The sequence below is a fragment of the Callorhinus ursinus genome, unplaced genomic scaffold, assembly GCF_003265705.2.
Source record: "Callorhinus ursinus isolate GAN/ISIS: 27379988/994484 unplaced genomic scaffold, GSC_fseal_2.0 scaffold61, whole genome shotgun sequence".
NCBI lineage: Eukaryota > Metazoa > Chordata > Mammalia > Carnivora > Otariidae > Callorhinus > Callorhinus ursinus.
In genome coordinates, this window is record NW_027397123.1 from 2,560,059 (window position 1) to 2,582,803 (window position 22,745).

A 22,745-nucleotide genomic window follows, 5' to 3' on the forward strand; every position below is an offset into this window, starting at 1 on the left:
CCCTCTCCCTCTGCCTGCCGCTCTGCCTACTTGTGCTCTGTCAAATAAATAAAATCTTAAAAGATTTACTAAAGATATAAATTATTTCTAAACAGAATTCCTATTAAAACCTTAAGCTTATCCTAATATTTATATGAAATGGCAAAAACTAAGAATAGGTAATCAGCTTGAAAAAAAATAAAGTAGGAGAAATCCCATTAAGACATCCTATAAAATGACAGTAATCAAGGCAGTGTGATATTGGCAGAGGGACAGACACAGATCAATGGAAGGAAAGAGAAAACGCTGAAGTAAGATATACACAAATATATTCAATAGATTTTTGACAGAGGTACAAAAGCAATTTAATGGAGGAAAGACAGTCTTTTCAACAAATGATGCTTGAGCAAATGGACATCCATTAGCCAAAACAAACAAAGAACATTAAGCTAAAGCATACTACATGAAAAATTAACCCAAAGATTATAGACATGTGTAAAATGTGTAAAATCATAAAAAATTTATGCAAAAACATAGGAAAAATCTTTGGAATCTGGGCTAGGCAAGGAGTCCTTAGATTTGACACCAAAGCAAAGCCCATAAAAGGAAAAATTGATAAAGTAGACATTATCAAAACTGAAAACTTTTGCTCTTCAAAAGACCCTATTAAAAGGTTAAAAAAATAAGCTATGCTTCAGGAAAAATATTTACAACCACATAGCAAAGGACCAGTATCATCTAGAATATAGAAAGTACTCTTTCAAAACCCAACAATAAAAAATAAAACAATTCAAAAATGAGTAAAGGACACAGGCATTTCACCAAAATGGACATACAGATGACAAGCACGGGAAAAGGTATTCAACATCATTAGTCATTAGGGGAATGCAAATTAAGATCACGAAGAGACATTACACACCTATCACAATGGCTAAAACAAAAAGTGATGACAACACCAAATACTGAGAAAGTCACTCATAACGCTCCTGGTGTGAATGTAAAATGGTAAAGCCATTTTGAAAAATAAGCTGTCCATTTTTTATAAAAGAAAACATGAATTTACTCTAAGACCCAGAAATTGCACTCTTAGGCATTTATATCAGGGAAATGGAAATTATAGTCACACAAAAACCGATATATAAATATTCATATGTAGCTTTATTTGTAACAGCCATTTTCCTTAGGATTTCCTTCTAATAAGAATTTTAATGTTCAGAACAAGGTATAACCTCACATTAATTGTATTAGGATGTTCTGTTCCAAAATCATTTATCTGATGATTAGTAACTGATTAAAGTGTTACCTTGTGTACTGTATTTGTAAAGTCTTCCTCTCATTTGAATTCTTTAATATTATACAATTAAAATACTGAAAGAAGGAAACCTCCATGCACTGTTGGTGGGAATGTAAACTGATGTAACCCCTGTGGAAAACAGTATGAAGATTCCTCAAAAAAATTAAAAATAGAAATACCATACTATCCAGTAACTCCACTACTGGGCATTTACCCAAAGAAAATGAAAATACAAATTTGAAAAGATATATGCATCCCAATGTTTATTGCAGCATTATTTACAACAGCTAAGACATGGAAGCAACCTAAGTGTCCATCAATAGACGAATAAATAAAAAAGATATAGTATGTATATACAGTGGAATATTAGCCATAAAAAAGAATGAGGTCTTGCCATTTGCAACAACATGGATGGACTTAGAGGACATTAGGCTAAGTGGAATAAGTCAAACAGAGAAAGACAAATACCATCTGATTTCACTTATATCTGGAATCTAAAACACAAAACAGAAACAGAATCATAAATACATAGAACTGGTGGTTGCCAGAGGGGCGGGGGTTTGGGGGTGGGTGAAATAGGTGAAGAGGATTAAGAGGTACAAACTTGCAGTTAGAAAATAAGTAAATCGGATGCCTGGGTGGCTGTCAGTTAAGCGACTGCCTTCTGCTCAGGTCATGATCCCTGGGTCCTGGGATCGAGCCCCGCATCAGGCTCCCTGCTCTGCGGAGGGCCTGCTTCTCCCTCTCCCTCTGCCTGCCATTCTGCCTACTTGTGCTATCTCTGTTAAATGAATAAATAAAAAAATCTTTAAAAAAAATAAAAACAGAATAAGTAAATCACAGGGATGAAAAGTACAGCACAGTTAATAGATCACAGTCAATAATAATATTGTAACAATGTTGTATAAAGACAGATGATAACCACACATATTGTGGTCAGTACTGAGTAAGGTACAGAATTGTCAAATCACTATAGTGTACACCTGAAACTAATATAACATTGTATGTCAACTACACTTCAATTGAGAAAAAAGATGACTCTTGAGCCCAGAAGGAAAACAAAATTTTTTAAAATACTGAATAATAAAATTTCAATAATAACTAATGGTAAGTATAATTTACTTATTAGACACTGCTTCAAGGCTCTATATGTATTTATGTCTAAATCATTATAATGAGAATATTTAATGTTTTATAAATGAAAAAACTAAAGCAACAGAGGTTAACTAACTTTCCCAAAGGAACACACATATAGTAAATGGTGGGACTCAGATCATGCTAAATAAGAGAACAATGCCAAACAAGAAAACCCATTTTATGGTTGTACTCTCATATGAATTCACTAACAAAGACTGAAATATGATGGAAACTGATTCTCCCTTATATTAATCTAGCCTTTCCTTGTTTGAATTTTCTGAGTCATTACCTATGAGTGAAAGTAAAGGATTCCCACTTTCATAATTTGAATTACCTGACATTCCAAAACGGAGTGCCAATGGGCAGATAAAAGATTTAATAAATTTGTATTTTCATAAAGTTTTTCTCAATTATGAAGTTTATGATGTTGAGTAAGGTGTGAGTGACGTCTAAAGTCCTTACCACATTCATTACATTTATAAGGCTTTTCACCAGAATGAATTCTCCGATGTTGAGTAAGTTGTGAGCCACGATTGAAGGCCTTCCCACATTCATGACATTTGTATGGTTTCTCACCAGTATGAATTCTCTGGTGCTGGGTAAGATGTGAACCACGAATAAAGGCTTTCCCACATTCATTACACGCATAGGGCTTCTCACCAGTATGAACTCTCTGATGATAAGTTAGCTGTGAGCCACGAATAAAAGCCTTACCACATTCCTTACATTCATATGGTTTCCTACCAGAATGAGAAATCTGATGTAGAGTAAGCTGTGAGGCACAAATAAAGATCTCCCCACACTGCTTACATTCACAGGGATTCTCACCTGTATGAATTCTCTGATGTTGAGTCAGTTGTGAGCTATAAATAAAGGCCTTCCCACACTCTTTACATTCATAGGGTTTCTCACCAGTATGAATCCTCTGATGCTGAGTAAGATGTGAGCCACGAATAAAGGCTTTCCCACATTCCTTACATTCAAAAGGTTTTTCACCAGTGTGAATTTTTTGATGTTCAGTAAGTTGTGAGCCACGAATAAATGATTTCCCACATTCTTGGCATTCATAGGGTTTCTCACCAGTATGAATCCTCTGATGTCGAATAAGCTGTGAGCCATAGTTAAAGGCCTTTCCACATTGCTTACATTCATGTGGTTTCCTACCTGTATGAATCCTCTGATGTTCAGTAAGTTGTGAGCCACGAATAAAGGACATCTCACAATCTTTACATTTATAGGGTTTTTCGCCAGTATGAAGTCTGTGATGTAGAGTAAGCTGTGAGCCGTAACTAAAGGCTTTCCCACATTTCTTACATTCATAAGGTTTCTCACCTGTATGAATTCTCTGATGTTCAGTAAGTTGGGAGCCACGAATAAAGGCCTTTCCACATTCTTTACATTGATAGGGTTTCTCTGCAGTATGAACTCTCTGATGGTAAGTAAGTTGAGACCCACGAAAAAAGGCCTTACCACATTCATTACATTCATAGGGTCTTTCACCAGTATGAATTCTTTGATGTTGGGTAAGATGAGAGCCACGAATAAAGGCCTTCCCACACTCTTTACATTTATAAGGTTTCTCCCCAGTATGAATTCTTTGATGATAAGTAAGCTGTGAGGCACAAATAAAGGCTTTTCCACATTCCTTACATTCATAGGGTTTCTTAACATGAACTCTCTGATGGTAAGTAAGTTCTGAGCCCCAAATAAAGGCCTTTCCACATTCTTTACATTCATAGAATTTTTCATTGGAATGAACTTTCTGATGTTCTGTAAGTTGAAAGCCACGGATAAAGTATTTTCTGCATGCTTTACATTCATAGGATTTCTCCAGAAAATGAATTCTTCGTTTTAATGTGAGGGATGTGGTCTGGCTAAAATTGGGAATTTCTTTACAAGTGATTAATAGTTGCCTGAAAAGTCCCTCTTTATTTCCTAATTGGCTTTCAATCTTGTCTTTGCATTCCCTATCATCTTGAAAACTTTTACACTCACACTTATGTCTTGTGAGCTGTTCTATTATCTCCCATTGAGATGATTCTATTTCATAAATTCCTCTCTTTGAGGACAGGTTTTTGGTCTCACACCTGGATTCCCAGTCTGTAAGGTAACAAGAAAGTAAATGTTATTTTCATATTCCTTGAAAAATAAAACCTCTAAGGTAGTAAGAGTAGACTCAAACTGAACATCATACTCATGTCAATGGAACCAGTGGAGCAGAAAAGAAAAATCCAGAAACAGTGCAAATTTAGTATACAATAAAGCTGGCAGCTCAAATCAGTAGGAAAAACATGAACTCTTTTTAATAAATGATATTATAAACATATGGGTAGACATATAGAAAAAAGATAAAATTTTATTAATTCCTCATATCGTACAGTTGGACAAATTCCAAGTGGATAAGATGTCCACACTTACAGAAATGAAAACATATAAGTAATTAGAATAAAACTTGAGTGAGATTTCTTCCATAAACTAGGAATGGGGAAAACTTTCCTAATCATAATTTGATAAAAATGACCACAATATAGTTAAAGAAAAAAAAAAGTTGGCATGTCAAAAACAGGATAGGGTAAGTAAAATGACAAATACTTGCAAAGTTGCATTATGCCTATTATATACCTAATATATAAACAGTTTCTAAAATTAGACTAAAAAGAAAAAGACTACTATATAAAACTGGACACCAGCACTATATAAAAATGGATTAGGAAAATGGACAGTTGATAGAAAAGTAATGTAAATAGCTTTTAACCATATGAAAATATACTCAAATTTGCTATAAGATAAATGCAAATTAAAGCTACACAGAAGTGAGGATATGGAGAAACTGGAACTCTCATAGCTTGCTCATGGGAATGCAAAATGGTACAGCTGCTTTGTAAAACAGTTTTGCACTTCCTTGGAAAGTTAACATAGAGTTGCCATATTACCCTGCAATTTCACTCCAAGTTATATGCCCAACAGAAGTGTCCAACATAGAGTTACCACATAACCCAGAAATCCCACTCATAGGTACAGAGCCAAGAGAACCGAAAACACATGTCTATATAAAAACTTGAATACAATGTTCATAACATTATTTGTCATAAGCATAAGGTGGAAATAACTCAAACATCCACCGATGAATGGATAAATAAAATATGGTATATCCTTACAATAGAACATTTGGCAATAAAAATATTGACGTTACAACATGAATGAACTTTGAAAATATTATGCTTAGTGAAATAAGCCAGTCACAAAAGACCACATACTGTATGATTCCTTTTATAGGAACTGTCCAGAATAGGCAAATCCATACAGACAGAGCAATAGCTGCACAGGGCTGAGGGGTAGACAGAGAAACATGGGGAATGGATACTACTGGATACTGGTTTCTTTTTAAGGTGATAAAAATATTCCAAAATTGTGGTGATGGCTGTATGAGACTGTGAATACAGTAAAAATCATCACTGTTTGCTATAAATGGGTAAACTGTATGTCATGTGAAATATATCACAGTAGTTCTAAAAAACTACAGACATGCTATTTGTCACCTTTTAGAATAGGGAATTTCCAAATATGACATCAAATACTGTTAGCAAGGCTATAAGGAAATTGGTACTTATATACATTGCTAGTAAGAATATGAATGATAGAAACCTTATGAAAGGAAATATGGCAGTATTTAGCACAATTACATGTATGATTTGATCTAACAACTCCACTTCTGTGAAATCAATCCCAAAATTGCATTAGTGAAATGTCAAAAGTCTGCTGCAGAAGGGTTTCACTGAAGCATAATGCGTTACAGCAAAAGATTAAAAATTACCCAATTGTCCATTGGTAAGTGGCTGATGGAAGTAATTCATGGTTTAGCCACATTACAGAGTACCATGCAGCAGTTAAAAAAGGGAACATAGGGGCACCTGGGGGCTCAGTCGGTTAGGCCTCTGCCTTGGCTTAGGTCATGATCTAGGGTAATGGGATTGAGCCCCGCATCAGGCTCCCTGCTCAGCGGGGAGGCTGCTTCTTCCTCTCCCTCTGCTTCTCCCCTCTGCTGTTCTCTCTCCCAAATAAATAAATAAAATCTTAAAAAAATACATTGTTAATTGTGAGGAAATGTGGACAAAAGTATGTATAGTTATGCCTTTTATCTTAGGAAGGAGAGGTGGAAGAGGAAGTATGCATGTATAACATACATTTGTTTTTATTTTTTTAAAAGCGGGGATGGATTGTAGGGTGGGGAAGGAACAGGTAGAGGGGCAGGGACAGAAGTCAGACTTCTTTCAATACAACTTGTTTTATAAATTTGACTTTGGGGGTATATAAATATTTTCTGTAATTATAAAACAAATTATAACAAGCACAGCTTAAAAGTGGAAGATACTGAATTAAAAAAAAAACAGTATTTACAATTATTGGAATAACCACACAAGGAAACTATTTCAAATAACTCAAACATAGTAATTTGACTGTGAAATACATCCTACAAGGGAGGAAAAAAAGAATTGCCAAAATAATTGTCGCAAACTGTTTTGAGTAATCATACTGTTGGTAGTAATGTTGATCTTATTTTAGAGATTTGTTTGTATAATGTAGAATAAAGTAAGTAAATATGATAGGGCGCCTGGGTGGCTCAGTTGGTTTAGCGACTGCCTTCAGCTCAGGTCATGATCCTGGAGTCCTGGGATCGAGTCCTGCATCGGGCTCTCTGCTCGGCAGGGAGTGTGCTTCTCCCTCTGACCCTCTTCTCTCTCATGCTATCTCTCATTCTCTCTCTCTCAAATAAATAAATAAAATCTTTAAAAAAAATAAGTAAATATGATATTCCAATCCTATCATTTTTAGTGTTCATGATAACCAGGACTCTTGGCATGGGAGAAAATGGACACAGAGATAAGATCTTTAAAAGGGTTAAATAAAAAGCTTACAATTAGCTGACCATATAGTTGTGGGCCCATTTCTGGGTTCTCTATTCTGTTCCACTGATCTATGTGTCTGTTTTTGTGTCAGTACCATATGTCTAGATGACTAAAGCTTTGTAATATAGCTTGAAATCCAGAATTGTGATGCCTCCAGTTTTTTCTTTTTCAGAATTGCTTTGGCACAGCGAAGGAAACAATCAACAAAACTATAAGGCAGCCTATGGAATGGGAGAAGATATTTGCAAATGACATATCTGATAAAGGGTTAGTATATAAAATCTATAAAGCACTTATCAAACTCAACCAAAAAACAAATAATCCAGTTAAGAAATGGGCAGAAGATATGAATGGACACTTTTCCAAAGAAGACATCCAGATGGCTAACAGAAACATGAAAAGATACTTAACATCATTCATCATCAGGGAAACACAAATCAAAACACAATGAAATACCACCTCATACCTTTCAGAATGGCTAAAATTAACAACACAAGAAGCAATAGGTATTGGTGAGTATGCGGAGAAAGGGCAACCCTTTTGCACTGTTGTGGGAATGCAAACTGGTGCCACCACTCTGGAGAACAGTTTGGAGGTTCCTCAAAAAGTTAAAAATAGAACTACCCTATGATTCAGCAATTGCATTCATTACTAGGTATTTACCCAAAGGATACAAAAATACAGATTTGAAGGGGTACATGCTCTCCAACACCTGGGTGGCTCAGTTGGTTGGGCGACTGCCTTCGGCTTGGGTCATGGTCCTGGAGTCCCGGGATCGAGTCCCACATCGGGCTCCCTGCTCAGCGGGGAGTCTGCTTCTCCCTCTGACCCTCTTCCCTCTCGTGCTCTCTATCTCTCATTCCCTCTCTCAAATAAATAAAATCTTAAAAAAAAAATTATCAATAGTAACCAAACTATGGAGAGAACCCAAACGTCCATCAACTGCTGAATGGATAAAGATGTGCACAATTATATATATAAATATATATACATGTATTTATATATATAAAAATCCCCTGTACTCTACCTAGCCCTTCCTCCTCCCTCCCCAAATCCAGGCAACTACTGATTGTTACTAACTCCACTATTTGCCTTTTCCAGAATGTGATATAGTTGGAATCATAAAGTGTGTAAGTTCTTCAAACTGGCTCCTTTCACTTAACAAGCTGCTAAGCATTTAAGGCTCCTTCATGTCTTTTCATGACTCAATAGCTAATTTATTTTTCACTGCTGAATAATAGTCCTTTTTTGTATGGATGAACCACATTATGTTTATCCATTCACCTACTGAAGGACATCTTGGTTGCTTTCAAGTTTTGGAAAACTTTTATAAACACTTATGTGCAGGTTTTTGTAAAACAAAAGTTTTCAATTTATTTGGGTAAATATCTAGGAGCACAATTACCGGATCATACAGTAGGACTATGTTTAGTTTTAAGAAAGTGCCAAACTGTCTTCCAAAGTGGCTGTACATGGGGCGCCTGGGTGGCTCTGTCAGTTAAGTGTCTGACTCTTGATTTCAGCTCAGGTCATGATCTCAGGGTCATGACATCGAGCACCACATTGGGCTTGACACTCATCGTGGAGTCTGCTTCAGATTGTCTTCCTCTGCCCCTCTCCCCCCTCCCCTGCTCATACTCTAAAACAAAACAAAACATACAAACACACAAAACAAACTGGCTGTACCATTTTGCATTCCTGCCAACAGTGAAAGTGAGTTCCTGTTACCCCACATTATAGACAACATTTGGAGCTCTCAGTGTTTTGGATTTTAGTCATTCTAAGAAATGTATAGTTATGTCTCATGGTTGTTTAAATTTTTAATACCCTAATGACATATGACACTGAGCAACTTTTCATATACTTATTTACCATGAATTTATCTTCTCTAGTGAGGCATCTGTTCAGATCTCTTGGCCACATTTAAATTGGGTTGTTTTGTTATTGTTGAGTTTTAAGAATTCTTTGTATATTTTATACATAAGTTCTTTTTACAAAGATCTTTCTCCCAGTTCATGGCTTGTCTTTTCATTCTCATAACTGTCTTTCGCACAGCAGCAGTTTTTAATTTTAATGAAAAACAATTTTTAACTTTTTTTGTTCATGATTATATTTTTGGTGTTTATATAAAAACTCATTCTGAGCCCAAAATCACCTAAATTTTTCCCTCCATTATCGTCTAGAAGTTTGTATGTTTATATTTATGTCTTTCATAAAATTTTCAGCTATTGTTTCTTCAAATATTGTCTCTTTTTCTCTCCTTTCTGGGACTCCCACAATGCATGTTTGGCTGCTTCATGGTGTCCCACAGGTCCCTTCAGCTCTGTTCATTTTCCTTCAACCTTTTTTCTTTCTAATCCTCAGACTGAATAATTTCTGTTGTCCTATCTTCAAGTTTGCTGATTCTTTCTGCCTGCTCAAACCTGTATTTGAATCTCTCTAGTGAACTTTCCATCTGGGTTTTTGTACTTTTTAACTCCAGAATTTCTTTTTGGCACTTCTTAGAGGTTTTCTATTTCTTTATTGATGTTTCCATTCTGTTCATATATAGTTTTAGCAACTTTCTCCACATCTTCCTTCCAGTTGTCTATAAGACAGTTGTTTAAACCTCTGTGTCTAGTATATATGTCATCAGGTCTTTTTCGGGAACAGTTTCTGTTGGTTTATTTTCCTTTGAATGGGCCATATTTTCCTGTTTCTTTCTACGCCTTATGATTTTTTCCTAGAACACTGGACATTTTATATAATTCTAATAATAATGTGGTAACTCTAGAAATCAGATTCTCTCCCTTCCCCAGGGTTTGCTAATTTTTGTTACTGTTTTTGTTGTTTTGATCGTTATAGGTTTCTGTGCTGAGGACCACCCTCAGGTATAAACTTAAGGTCTTCTCAGGTCTTTTCTGAGCCTTTCTCTGGGTACCATGGTCCCTTTCTAACTTTCCCATATATGCAGTTGTTTTTGAAAGTCCTCGTCTTTAATATCTGGCTCCCAAGTGGGAAAGAGAAAAATGAACACAGTGAATAAAGGGGTGCCAGCCCATTAAATTCCCTGGAAGTCACTTCAGCAAGACGGGGAGGGACTTGCAGCAATTGGGGAGGTGCAACAATGGCCACTTCTCCTTTGTCTACAACTCTGTGATCAGGACATTATTAGGAAACATGAGAAAACTCAATATTGTAAACATGTCAATTTTCTCCCAAAATAATCTCTAGATTCAATATAATCTTAATCAAAATCCCAACACATTTGAGGGGAGAGGGCTGTCAAGCTAATTAGAAAGACATGAGACCATGAAGAGTCATGACATTCTTAAAGAAAAGATGAAAATATTTTCCCCATTAGGTAGCAAGATGCATTAAAAGCAAGTATAATTAAAATAATGTGGTATTGTCACAGGCTTAAATATAAAGTCCAAAAATATGCCCACATAAAAAGGAAATTATATTTATAATTATGTTTATATTATATATTTTTACATATATATTATGTATATTTTATATTATTTATGTTATATTTATATAACTATAAAAGCAGCACTTTAGTGGGGAGAAAATAAACTTTACAATTAATCTTGCCAAGACAACTACAAAAAACCAGACCTCTATTTGACAGACCATGAGAGAAATCAACTATAGGTAGGATAAAAATCTCAATGTGGAAGGCAACACTAAAAAGCTATTTAAAAATACTTATACAGGGGCGCCTGGGTGGCTCAGTTGTTAAGCATCTGCCTTCGGCTCAGGTCATGATCCCAGGATCCTGGGATCGAGCCCCGGGGAGCCTGCTTCTCCCTCTCCCACTCCCCCTGCTTGTGTTCCCTCTCTCACTGTGTCTCTCTCTGTCAAATAAATAAAAATCTTAAAAAAATAAAAAAATTTAAAAATTTTAAAAAATTTTTTAAAAATTAAAATACGTATATAGAAGAATATATTCATGAATGAAAGTAGGTACAGAAGGACATTTTATTTTTTGAGAGAGAGAGGGCTAGCGGGTTGGGGGGAAGAGAGAGAATCTTAAGTAGGCTCCATGCTCAGCATGGAGCTCAGAGCAGCGCTCCATCTCATGACCCCGAAATCGTGACCAGAGCTGAAATCAAGAATCAGTCGCTCAATCAACTGAGCCACCCAGGTGCTACCTGAAGGATATTTTGTAATAGCTCACAAAAAATATCCATCATAAAGGAAAAAATTAATAATTCTACTACTTTAAAATTAGGAACTTTTATTCATCAAAAGATTCTAGAAAAAGAGTGAAAAGCCAAGCCACACAGCAAAAGATATCTGAAACACAAATATAGTAACTACAATATATTTTTAAAAAACCGATCTAATCAGTAAGAGAAAAATTAACAAATCAATAGAAAAATAAGCCAAAGACATGAACAGGAATCTACAAAAGAAAAGTTCTAAACAGCCAATAAATATATATTAAAAAAAAAATCCCAAACTCATTAGTAATCAAGGAGATGGAAATAAAATTCCAATGACAGATACAAACCCACGAGATTCGCAAAACTTTTAAAATCTGCACTCAAGGATGTGGTGCAAACAAATTCTCATATACTATTGATAGGGGTGTACATGGGTACAACTACTTTGGAACACAGCTTGACATTATCTAGTAAAATCAAGGATACACATATCTTCTGACCTGGCACTTTTATTCTTAGATAGATATCCCACAGAACCTCATGCTCAGGTATAGGAGTAAACATGTCAAGTGACATTTATCGCATCATTATTTTTAACAGCCAAATTAGAAATGACCCAAATTTTAACCAAGAATATACTGAAAGTTAATAACCAAGAGTTAATTTTGATATATTCAAACAATGGAATTCTTGCAAAAATGAATGAACTAGAGCTACCAATATGGACTCTCACAACTATAATAATGAATGCAACGAGCATGACACAAAAAAATACATACAATATGATGTCACTCACCTAAATTCTAAAATGGGCAAAATTAAACAATATTTTCTGAAATGTATACATAGGTCATAAGATATATTCATTGGGTGTTTCTGGAGTTCTGTCACATGTTCTGTTTCTTGTCATGGGTGGTTATTCATCAAACTATACATATGTTTAATGCACTTTCCTGTAAATTTCACTATAAATTTTTAAAAATCATGTGGCTGATTTTCTAAATGTTAGCAATACTCCCTAAATGAAAATTCTGTAAATAATTAGGATTCCCCTAATGCTCCCTGTAAGGACCCAGAGCAAATCTGGAACCTGATGTTTGTATTCTTCTCCTTTCAACTGAAGAAGTTTAAGTTGGCCCAGTGTGGTAGAACAAGAAGTGAAGAAGAGATGGCAATCCATATAAAAAATTAGACTAAGAGATACCAAAATTATTAAATGAGTCTGGCATCAATTAGAGATCAAAGGGATTATTCTATGTCTAAAGTATTAAATATGTTAATCTAATTTTTAAATTAAGTAATTTCTTGGGCATGCCTTAAAATTATCCAGCAAAGAAGAGAAAAGTTACCCAGCAATGGCTATACCTGTAGCTGAAAGAGGCAAGGGAGAATGGGAGGTGAGGAAGTATAGATAAGTCACGGCTATCAAGGAGAGCAGAGTAACAGAATGGAAAATGTAACATCAAGAACAATTTTTTTTTCATATGGAAGACATTACACTATGTGGTTGAGGAGGTAGTACAAGAATAAGTTAGTTGAAAAGTTAAAAAGTAGCTGTCAGGGCACCTGGATGTCTCAGTTGGTTGGGAGTCCAATACTTGGTATTGGCTCAGGTCATGATCTGGTGGTGGCGGGATCGAGCCCAGCCCCATTTGGGCTCCAGACTCAGGAGGGAGTTTGCTTGAGATTCTCCCTCTCCCTCTGCTCCTCTCCCTGCTCGCATGCTCTCTCTCTAAAATAAATAAATAACCCATTAGAAAAAAAGTAGCTGTCAAAGAGAGTGAATGTTTGAAACAGATTTGGGGCTGGTTAATTACAAGGTTTATGTATCACCTAGGGGAGTGAATAAGTGAAGTAATTTGGAGGAGAAAGATCATTTGAAATGAGGTTAAGGAATTGAGAATTAAGATGTATTATTTCTTTTAAGATTTTATTTATTTGTCAGAGAGCGAGCGAGAGTGCACACATAAGAGGGGGGAGTGGCAGGCAGAGCAGGCAGAGGGAGAAGCAGGCTCCCCACTGAGCAAGGAGCCCAATGCAGGACTCAATCCCAGGATCCTGGGATCATGACCTGGGCTGAAGGCAGACACTTAACCAACTGAGCCACCCAGGCATCCCAAGATATATTATTGTAAGGATGCAGAAGTCACCAACAATGATAACAGGTGTAGTGGAGAAGAGAAAGTCAGTGGGCCAAGATTTCTGATCTTCAGTCTATTCAAGGAGAGGAAATTGGTAAATGATATGACAAGAGCACATAGTGGGCGGTTCAGTCTCTGAAGTGCTTTAAAGGAGCTGGGGACTTTGGTAATGGGAAATAATGGACTGTGGGATAAGACAAAGCAAGAACCATTATCAAGTACTCTAAGAAAAATTTGTATATTCATGGCACAGCTAAAGTGTTCACTTAAAGCCAAAAGGTGAAAGGAGTAGTCAGAGAGTCTAAAGATAATATGAGATATTTCTTAAAAAGTTTCAAACAGTATGATGGAAGAGATTTGGGTGTTATGAAAGAGTGGGGAATTAAGTCTGACTGGAAATATATGGTGAAAGAGTTCAGCTGCTGATTGGTGCTCTGGAAAGCTTGGACTTCCGGACCTGAGTGAGGTAACTGAAGGTGTAAGACAAACAGGAATTGGTCCTAAAAAACCTCTTAGGGGAATTTGGGTAATTTTGTTAATGGGAATTGGTCTCTAAGAAAACAGTAAGAAAAATACTGCCATGTTAGAACAGGAAGTGATCTTGTTTCCCTTAAATTCTGCTGGAGGCCTGTCAGGGGCTGGTCTTACCAAGAGCACACAAGATTTTGAAGGCTCACTTAAATCAGAGGCACACTGAGCTCTGCAGATCTCCTTTACAGATGTGTTGCAGCCAAAAAGTGTGACAGTCTTACTATTATAAAATTATAGCTTGGAAATGACTGTAAGAAAACCTAAAAGATCATTACTGAGAATTTGATCAGGAAAGAATTCTCAGGATATAATGATATATAGGCTGAGACCTAAAGAAGCACAGCAGTTAGTGAGGTGAGTAGGGCATTCCGGGCAGAGTGAGTGACATAAGAGGGTGGAGCACAGGTACTAGATATGCAGGTACTAGATGTATCTGAGATAATGAATGAAGGCTCCTGTGGCTGGAGTCCAATGAGAAAGGGGAGAGGTATCTAAGGTAGGGTTATAAAAACCTTCAGAAGCCAGGTTAGGTAAGGCTTTCTAGTTTTGATTTTATCATTGTGTGATCTGATTTATATTTTTTAAAAATATTACTCTGGCTACTGTGTCAAAACCAGTTAGAAGGGTACTGCAGTAGCCCAGATCAGAGGGAGTATAGGCTTAAAGGGTTGCTAGTGGATGTGAAAGCACACAGAATCAAGAGATATTTCGTTAGAAGTCATTAGGAAAAACTTGATTGTATGGTAGTCACAGCATAGAGTGGCCCCTAAAATGTTTGCTAGCTTTCTGACTAGAGCTATTCATAAGGGTCTAGTTTGAAATCTGTCTACACTTCAAAATGCAGCACTATAGTTATCCCATTTGTACTAATTTTTCTTCCATAAAATTTCTCTTATTGAGAACTTAGAATAATGCAATTGCATTCAATATTCCAAATCTTCTCAACCATCTTATCAGTTAGGTGTTCTTTTCCTTTTAAACTATGAGGAAATGGGACAAGGGAGTCAAGCCAGGTAAAGTAATTTGCTTGAGACAAAAGCTGCCACTAAAGCTCTGGTCTAAGTGATTCCAGTTCTTCCAATCATCCCCTATACTGTAATACTATATGACCTCCCATTTCCCTCTCTTCCCTTCTATCTGAACCAATGCACAGCTTTCTTTTCCCTCATTACCAAATCCAGTGATCAATTCTCAGTCCTCAACTTACTCACGTTCCCTGATAAGAAAGAAGCCTGCCCCCCCCTTTTTTTTTGAGATTTTTTTTTTTTTTTTATGTTATGTTAGTCACCATACGTCATCAGACGCTGCCCTTCTTAAATATTTTTCCACTTGGCTTCTGAGATACAACCATTTTCTTTATTTTCCTATTAGCTCACTAGCTATTCCTTCTCAGTCTCCTTTGCTGGAACTTCCCCTTCTTTCTAACTAAAATACAGACTGCAGTAGGGTCCTTCTCTTTTTAAACTATTACATAACTTCATAAATTATTTCTTCCAAGTCTAAGGTTTTAAATTCTACTTACATGTATATTATTTCTTTCCAGGTTCTTTCTTGATTTCTTCCTAGTTCTAATAGATAATCCTCAAGTATCATGAACAAAACAGAATTCGTGAACACCTGTCTTTCCCAACTAAGAAAAAGATGTCCAATTGCTCAGGCATAAATCTAGTAAGTTATCCTGGATTTCTCTTTCATCACACACCACTTCCCACTAATCAGCAAGAGGCACCACCTTTAAAATCTGATCAGAATCTGACCCCTTCATGTCACCTTCACTTACTACTGCCCTCAACTAAGACACCATAATTTCTAATCTGGACTAAAAAATCGCTTTCCAACTGGTCTTTCTGTTTCACTCTTGCTCCCATTTTATTTTCTATACAGTATCCAGAGTAGTCTTTGAAAATACCAAGTTTAATCATGTCAGTCTCCTGCTTGATATCAGCCAATCATTATTGTAGTTTCAACGTAATCCCAGTTCTTTGTCATGGCATACAGGTCCCTACGTGACCTGGCCCCACCTCCTCTCTGACCTCATTTTCAACTTTTATTCTCCCTAACTGGATGAAAAATATAGGTAAAATTGTTATCACTGGAGGAGGGCTATTCCATTTGAAAAGACAGGGGAATGTGAAAGAAAAGCAAAGAAGTGGTAATTGGGGTGAAGAAGGGGTTTCCTTTGGTAACTGATGCTAAAACCATTTTGCCTTCCAGTATTCAAGCTTCTACTCCACAGGCCTTGGTTTGATCTTTGAAGAGACCTTCTCAGCTAATATCTCAAAGTTGTAGCCAACAAATTAAGTGATTTGACTGTTCTCAACAATGGCCTCCCCTTGCTTGACCATCTCTGACTCACCTGAACTCTGACTTCTTGTCACATCCTGCACAACCTTCCAGGGCTCTTTCCCTTGCTTCAATAAGGAAAGCACATCTGCTCTAGAAATGGAAAATCCTGCTTAAAAGAATGGAAAAAGATATGATTATACTCTGCTTGCCCAGAATTAAAATTGAGTCCACCGTTCATCAAGTAAGAAGGTCAATCACAGAAAGACTGGGGGGGGCGGGCACCTGGGTGGCTCAAGGTTAAGCGTCAGCCTTGGGCTGCAGTCATGATCTCAGGGTCCTGGGATTGAGCCCTGCATTGGGCTCCTTACTCAGTGGGGAGTCTGCTACTCCCTCTCCCTCTCCCTCTGCCCCTCCCCCACCTCGTGCACTCACATGCTCTCTCTCTCTCTGTTACTCTCTCATTCTCAGATAAATAAATAATATTTTTAAAAAGATTTAGATGAAGGATATGTGAAGAACAGAGAAGATAAAGGTACTCAGTGGAACTGTCCATTTTAAAGTCTATAAGCCACAAATAACTTAGTTGGGACTAGGGTTCTGAAATTCAGCTAGGTACTTAAAATATTTCCCAAATTTCACAAAGACTATAGTCGAATTATTGGGACCAGACAAACTTACCCAGTGAGACCAGGTTGCTATAGTTTTCCAACATCACATCTCTGTACAAATCTTTCTGTTCCAAGTCCAGGCACTCCCACTCCTCCTGAGAGAAGTCTACGGCCACATCCTTGAACAACACCAACCTCTGAAATGACAAGCCCAAGTGTTAAAGTCAAAATAAAGGAATATTTTTCAGAAGTAATGAAAGGAGCGTGCACACACACACACACACACACACACACACACACACACACACAGTAATAAGAGGAGGAGAAAAGTATTACATAAAGGGGCCAAAACAGTGAACAAATATGTTGAAGCTAACATGGGTAGGTAATGTGGGTAGGTAATAGAAGGGAAGTGAATGAGGAAATACAGAGCACCTAAACAATTCCTCAACATTCCTATTACTCTATCACATAGCCTCTTGGGAACAGCAATGGGAATGAACAAAAGCCAGGTAAGTGTACTTTTGTGATTAAATGAAATAATGTGTACTAGCATATAACACATGCAAATCCTCAAATAAATTGAAAGTTCCTTCTTCCCGTCTCCCTTTAAAGAACTGAAAAGAGAAAGAAAAGGAGGGAAGGAAAAAAAGGAGGTCTGGAAGGCGAAAGGGAAGAAGAGAAAAGAAAAAATAAACCTGATGGGCATATTCCAAAATGTCATTTAAAATGTTTATCTTAGAAAATTAAGATTTACACATGATTTCAGAAGTTCTTTCCAAGTTAAGTCTCAGAATAATTTAGTAATAATATTCTTTCTTCCTAGTCCTGGCAAATCCTTTCACAGATATCATTTTTCAAAGCTACATAATATTCCATATTATGATTGTAATCATTTTATTTTGCAGTACTTTGCACTCCTCCTCTAACATCCTTCACAGCTCTGTTTCTAAAATCCTCAACTATTTAATCATCTGGCTGATCATATTACCACTTACCATTGCTCACTGTGCTTCTGCTTATTATGAGCAACAGAAAGCTAATGAAAGATGAGCTACCCTCACACAGATGTGGCCCTTGACCTATTCATACTATTCAAATTCAAAATGGACCTTGTCTCTGTATTAATTCCTGACACAATTCTCTATCTCTCTGTTCTCAATCCTGCATTTGATCACATTTCCAATCTTAAAAGCTTCATAGAGCAGATCTCACCACATTCTGAGACTAACACCAATTTCCATCTTAATCCATGAGAAAATCCAGGTTAATGAGAAAGGCCAAGTTTTTCACGTGTAATACCATCTCATCAAACCACATTCTGACAGGAGAGGTCACTCAAACACAATTCTTGATTTACAAATGGATCCCTAAAACATTGTTAGAGAAGAGAAGGAGGGCAGTTGAGAAAGACCTGGGACTCATTCCCATCATTCACTAGAATGAGAGTGAGCAGGAGAGCAAACACTTGGTGAAGCAGAAAATCTAGAGATGAGAATACTGAATATTCGTATCCTAGAAAACAATGACTGTGGGTGCCTGGGTGGCTCAGTTGGTTAAATGACTGCCTTCAGCTCAGGTCAGGATCCTGGAGTCCTGGGACTGAGTCCTGCAGGGAGTCTGCTTCTCCATCTGACCCTCCCCCCCTCATGCTCTCTCTGTCTCATTCTTTCTCTCTCAAATAAATAAACAAAATCTTAAAAAAAAAAAAAAGAAAACAATGACTGTTTGATATAAAGAGGAAGAAGAAACATGAACTCACACAAGGCATGGCTTAGAATTGCAACTTATGAGTCCTCCTCTGGCTTCTCCTCATGGAGAAGTGCAGTCCTGAGAAGACAGGGAAGAAAAAGGAAACCATGAAAAGAGGCCTACTTCTAAATGACTTAAGTATTTCCTCCCCTTTTCATGGTGCCTGGACCCTTCCACACCCAAAAATATATACTGAGATCTGCAGAAGCCTAAACAATCTCACCCCTTCCCCAATTCCAGAAAACAGAGATGTAGAAGAATTACTTTATGCTAAAGCAGTACCCAATCCCCATCATGTTGTTAGGGTTCCCTGACCTGGCCTTAGCAGTTCATCTTTTATAACCTAGGGGACCCTGATCCAGATTTATCCAAGTGGTTCCCACCTCAAGGACACTGATGGGGCCTTCAGGCTTTGAAATCATCTGTTATCTATGTAGGCCAATTCCTAGGAAAAACACTTTCCATGACTAAGATCTCAACACACTATTTACCTCAAGTGCTTCCCTGGTTCATTCTCACATTCCAGTGCAAGAAAGCATGCTGAATGCAAAGCACAGGCTTCATCTAGGCCACATAAAGTCTCACTACACTCACCCAGTAACCAAGGAACAAACCCAAACACTCTCTAACAGAAAACAACTGCCTATTGCATTGAATCATGGCCTTAGCTGAATTCAGGAACTCTGGAGGCAGTACCTCCCTATAATACTGCTTAACATCATTCTGTCTCTAAACGTCAGGCTAAAGATGGTTTAAGACAGTGGCTGTACAAGAAATAATTTCCACCGAGCACATACTATGTGCTCGATGCCTTATACACATTAACATTTAATTGATGAGCAAACAGGTCTGTGAATTTAACCACCACCACCATTTTCCACTCCATCAGCTCTAGCATCTTCCTTTTATTTCTTTTTCTAACAGCTTTGCTGACATATAATTCACATTTCATAAATTCATACTCTTTAAAATACAAGTGAATGGTTTTTAACAAATTGAAAGAGATGTGCAACCATCACCACTAATTTTAGAATATTTTCATTATCCAAAAATAAAACCCATAGGCATTAGCAATTTCATTCTCATTTCCCCAGATCCTGGCAACCACTAATCTACTCTTTGTATCTATAGATCTACCTATTCTAGATAGACATTTTGTATAAATGAAACTACAATTTGTGTCTTTTGTGACTAGCTTCTTTCACATACTATAATGTTTCAAGGTTCATCTATGTTTCAGCATGGACCAGAACTTCATGCCTATATATTGCCAAATAACATTCTGATGTATGGATAGAGCATCTTTTTGCCCCATTCATTAGTTGATGGATATTTGCATTGTTTACATCTTTTGTTACTATAAATAACGCTACTAAGAACATTTAGCTACATATTTTCGTGTGGACATATATTTCTTTTCTCTTAGCTATACCTAGAAATGAATTTGTGGGGTGATATGGTAACTCTGTTTAACATTTTCAGGGACTGCCAAATTCTGTTCCAAAGCAGCTGCATCATCTTACAATTCCAGCAAAAATCTGTCAAAGTTCCAGTTATTCCACATCTTCACCACCTTTTGGGGTTATAGTCATTCTTGTGAATTTGAAGTGGTATGTCACTGTGATTTTGATTTACACTTCCCTGATGATACTGACCATTTCTATCCCTTCTTTGGAAAAATATGTTTTCAAATTATTTGCTCATTTTAAAAACCTGGTTGTCTTTTTATTGTTGCCTTGTAATAATTCCTCATATATTCTAAAATAGAATTCCTTTATTGAACATACAATTTGCACATTTTGGTCCCATTTTGTGGGCTATATTCTCCCTTATTTCATGGTGTCTTTTGAAGCTCAAAAGTTTTTAAATTTGCTAAAATCCTACTTATATAATTTTTGTTCCTTTGGTTGCTTGTGCTTTTGGTGTCATATAAAAGAAACCATTATCTAACCTAGGTAATGGAGATCTCCTTTGTTTCCTTCTAAGAGTTTTAAGGTTTTAGCTTTTTTCTTCCTCAAGTTTTTATTTAAATTCCAGTTAGTTAACATACAGTGTAATATGTTTCAGGTACAGAATTTAGTAATTCATAACTTACATACAATACCCAGTGCTCATCACAAGTGCCCTCCTTAATACCCATCACCCATTTAACCCATCCCCTCACCTACCTTCCCTCCAGTAACCATCAGTTCGTTCTCTATAGCGAACAATGTTTTCTAGTTAGCCGCTCTTTTTCATTTTTCCCCCCATGTTCATCTGTTTTGTTTCTTAAATTCCACGTAAGAGTGAAATCATATGGTATTTGTCTTTCTCTGACTTATCTCAATTAGCCTAATACTATTTAGCTTCATCCTTGTTGTTGCAAATGGCAAGATTTCATTCATTTTCATGAATGAGAAATATCCCATTGGATATATAAACTACATCTTCTTTATCCATTCATCAATCAATGGACATTTGGGCTCTTTCCCTAATTTGGTTATTGTTGATAATGCTGTTATAAAGAGCGGGATGCATGCATCCCTTTCTTTGAATCAGTGTTTTTGTATCCTTTGGGTAAATACCTAATAATGCAATTGCTGCGTCATAGAGTAGCTCTATTTTTAACTTTTGAGGAATCTCCATATTCCAGAGTGGCTAAACCAGTTTGCATTCCCACCAACAATGTAAGAGGGTTCCCCTTTTTTCACATCCTTGCCCAACACCAATTGTTTCTTGTGTTGTTGATTTTAGACATTCCAACTGGTGTGAGGTGATATCTCATTGTAGTTTTGGTTTGTATTTCCCTGATGATGAGTGATGTTGAGCATCTTTTCATGTGTCTATTAGCCATCTGCATGTCTTCTTTGGAAAAATGACTATTCATGTCTTCTGCCCATTTCTTAACTGGATTATTTGTTTTTTGGGTGTTGAGTTTGATAAGGTCTTCATAGATTTTGGATACTAACCCTTTATCACATATGTCATTTGCAAATATCTTCTCCTGTTCCATAAGCTGCCTTTTACTTTTGCTGATTGTTTCCTTTGCTGTGTAGAAGGTTTATTTTGATGAAGTCTCAATAGTTCATTTATGCTTTTGTTTCCTTTGCCTCAGGAAACATATCTAGTAAGAAACTGCTACAGCCAATGTCCAAAAGGTTACTGTCTGTGTTCTCCTCTAGGATTTTGATGGATTCTTGTCTCACATTTAGGTCTTTCATCCATTTTGAATTTATCTGTGTGTATAGTGCAAGAAAATGGTCCAGTTTCATTCTTTTGCATGTGGCTGTCCAATTTTCCCAACACCATTTGTTGAAGGGACTGTCTTTTTTCCATTGCATATTCTTTCCTGCTTTGGCGACAATTAGTTGACCATAGTGTTGAGGGTCCTTTTCTGGGTTCTCTATTCTGTTCCATTGGTCTATGTGTCTGTTTTTGTGCCAGTACCATGCTGCCTTGATGATTACAGCTTTGTAATACAGCTTGAAGTCTGGAATTGTGATGCCTCCAGATTTGATTTTCTTTTTCAGCATTACTTTGGCTATTTGGGGTCTTTTCTGGTTCCATACAAATTTTAGGATTGTTTCTTCTAGCTTTGTGAAAAATGCTGATGATATTTTAATAGGGATTGTATTAAATATGTAGATTGCTTTGGGTAAAATAGATATTTTAACACTATTTGTTCTTTCAATCCATGAGCAAAATGTTTTTCCATCTATTTGTATCTTCCTCAATTTCTTTCATAAGTGTCCTATAGTTTTCAGAGTATAGATCTTTTACCTCTTTGGTTAGGTTAGGCTTATTTCTAGGTGTCTTATGGTTTTTGGTGCAGTTGTAAAGGGGATTGATTCCTTGATTTCTCTTTCTGCTGCTTCACTGTTAGTGTATAGAAATGCAACAGACTTCTGTGTGTTGATTTTATATCCTGCAATTTTGCTGAATTCCTTTATCAGTTCTATCAATTTTTTGGTGGAGTCTTT

General features: G+C 36.7%; 1 protein-coding gene across 1 annotated transcript in view; it reads right to left on the reverse strand.

The window, feature by feature from the left end:
- LOC112810684 (uncharacterized) overlaps window positions 1–22,745 on the reverse strand; it is a 90,188-nt gene that overhangs the window by 58,894 nt on the left and 8,549 nt on the right. The window contains exons 2-6 of the mRNA XM_073885230.1: window positions 18,797–18,864; window positions 17,105–17,231; window positions 16,497–16,595; window positions 2,858–4,510; window positions 361–363 (exon numbers count right to left, since the gene is read on the reverse strand). Of these exons, the coding sequence (XP_073741331.1) occupies window positions 361–363; window positions 2,858–4,510; window positions 16,497–16,595; window positions 17,105–17,231; window positions 18,797–18,805 (1,891 nt within the window). The 5' untranslated portion in view covers window positions 18,806–18,864. The remainder of the gene's footprint in view (window positions 1–360; window positions 364–2,857; window positions 4,511–16,496; window positions 16,596–17,104; window positions 17,232–18,796; window positions 18,865–22,745) is intronic.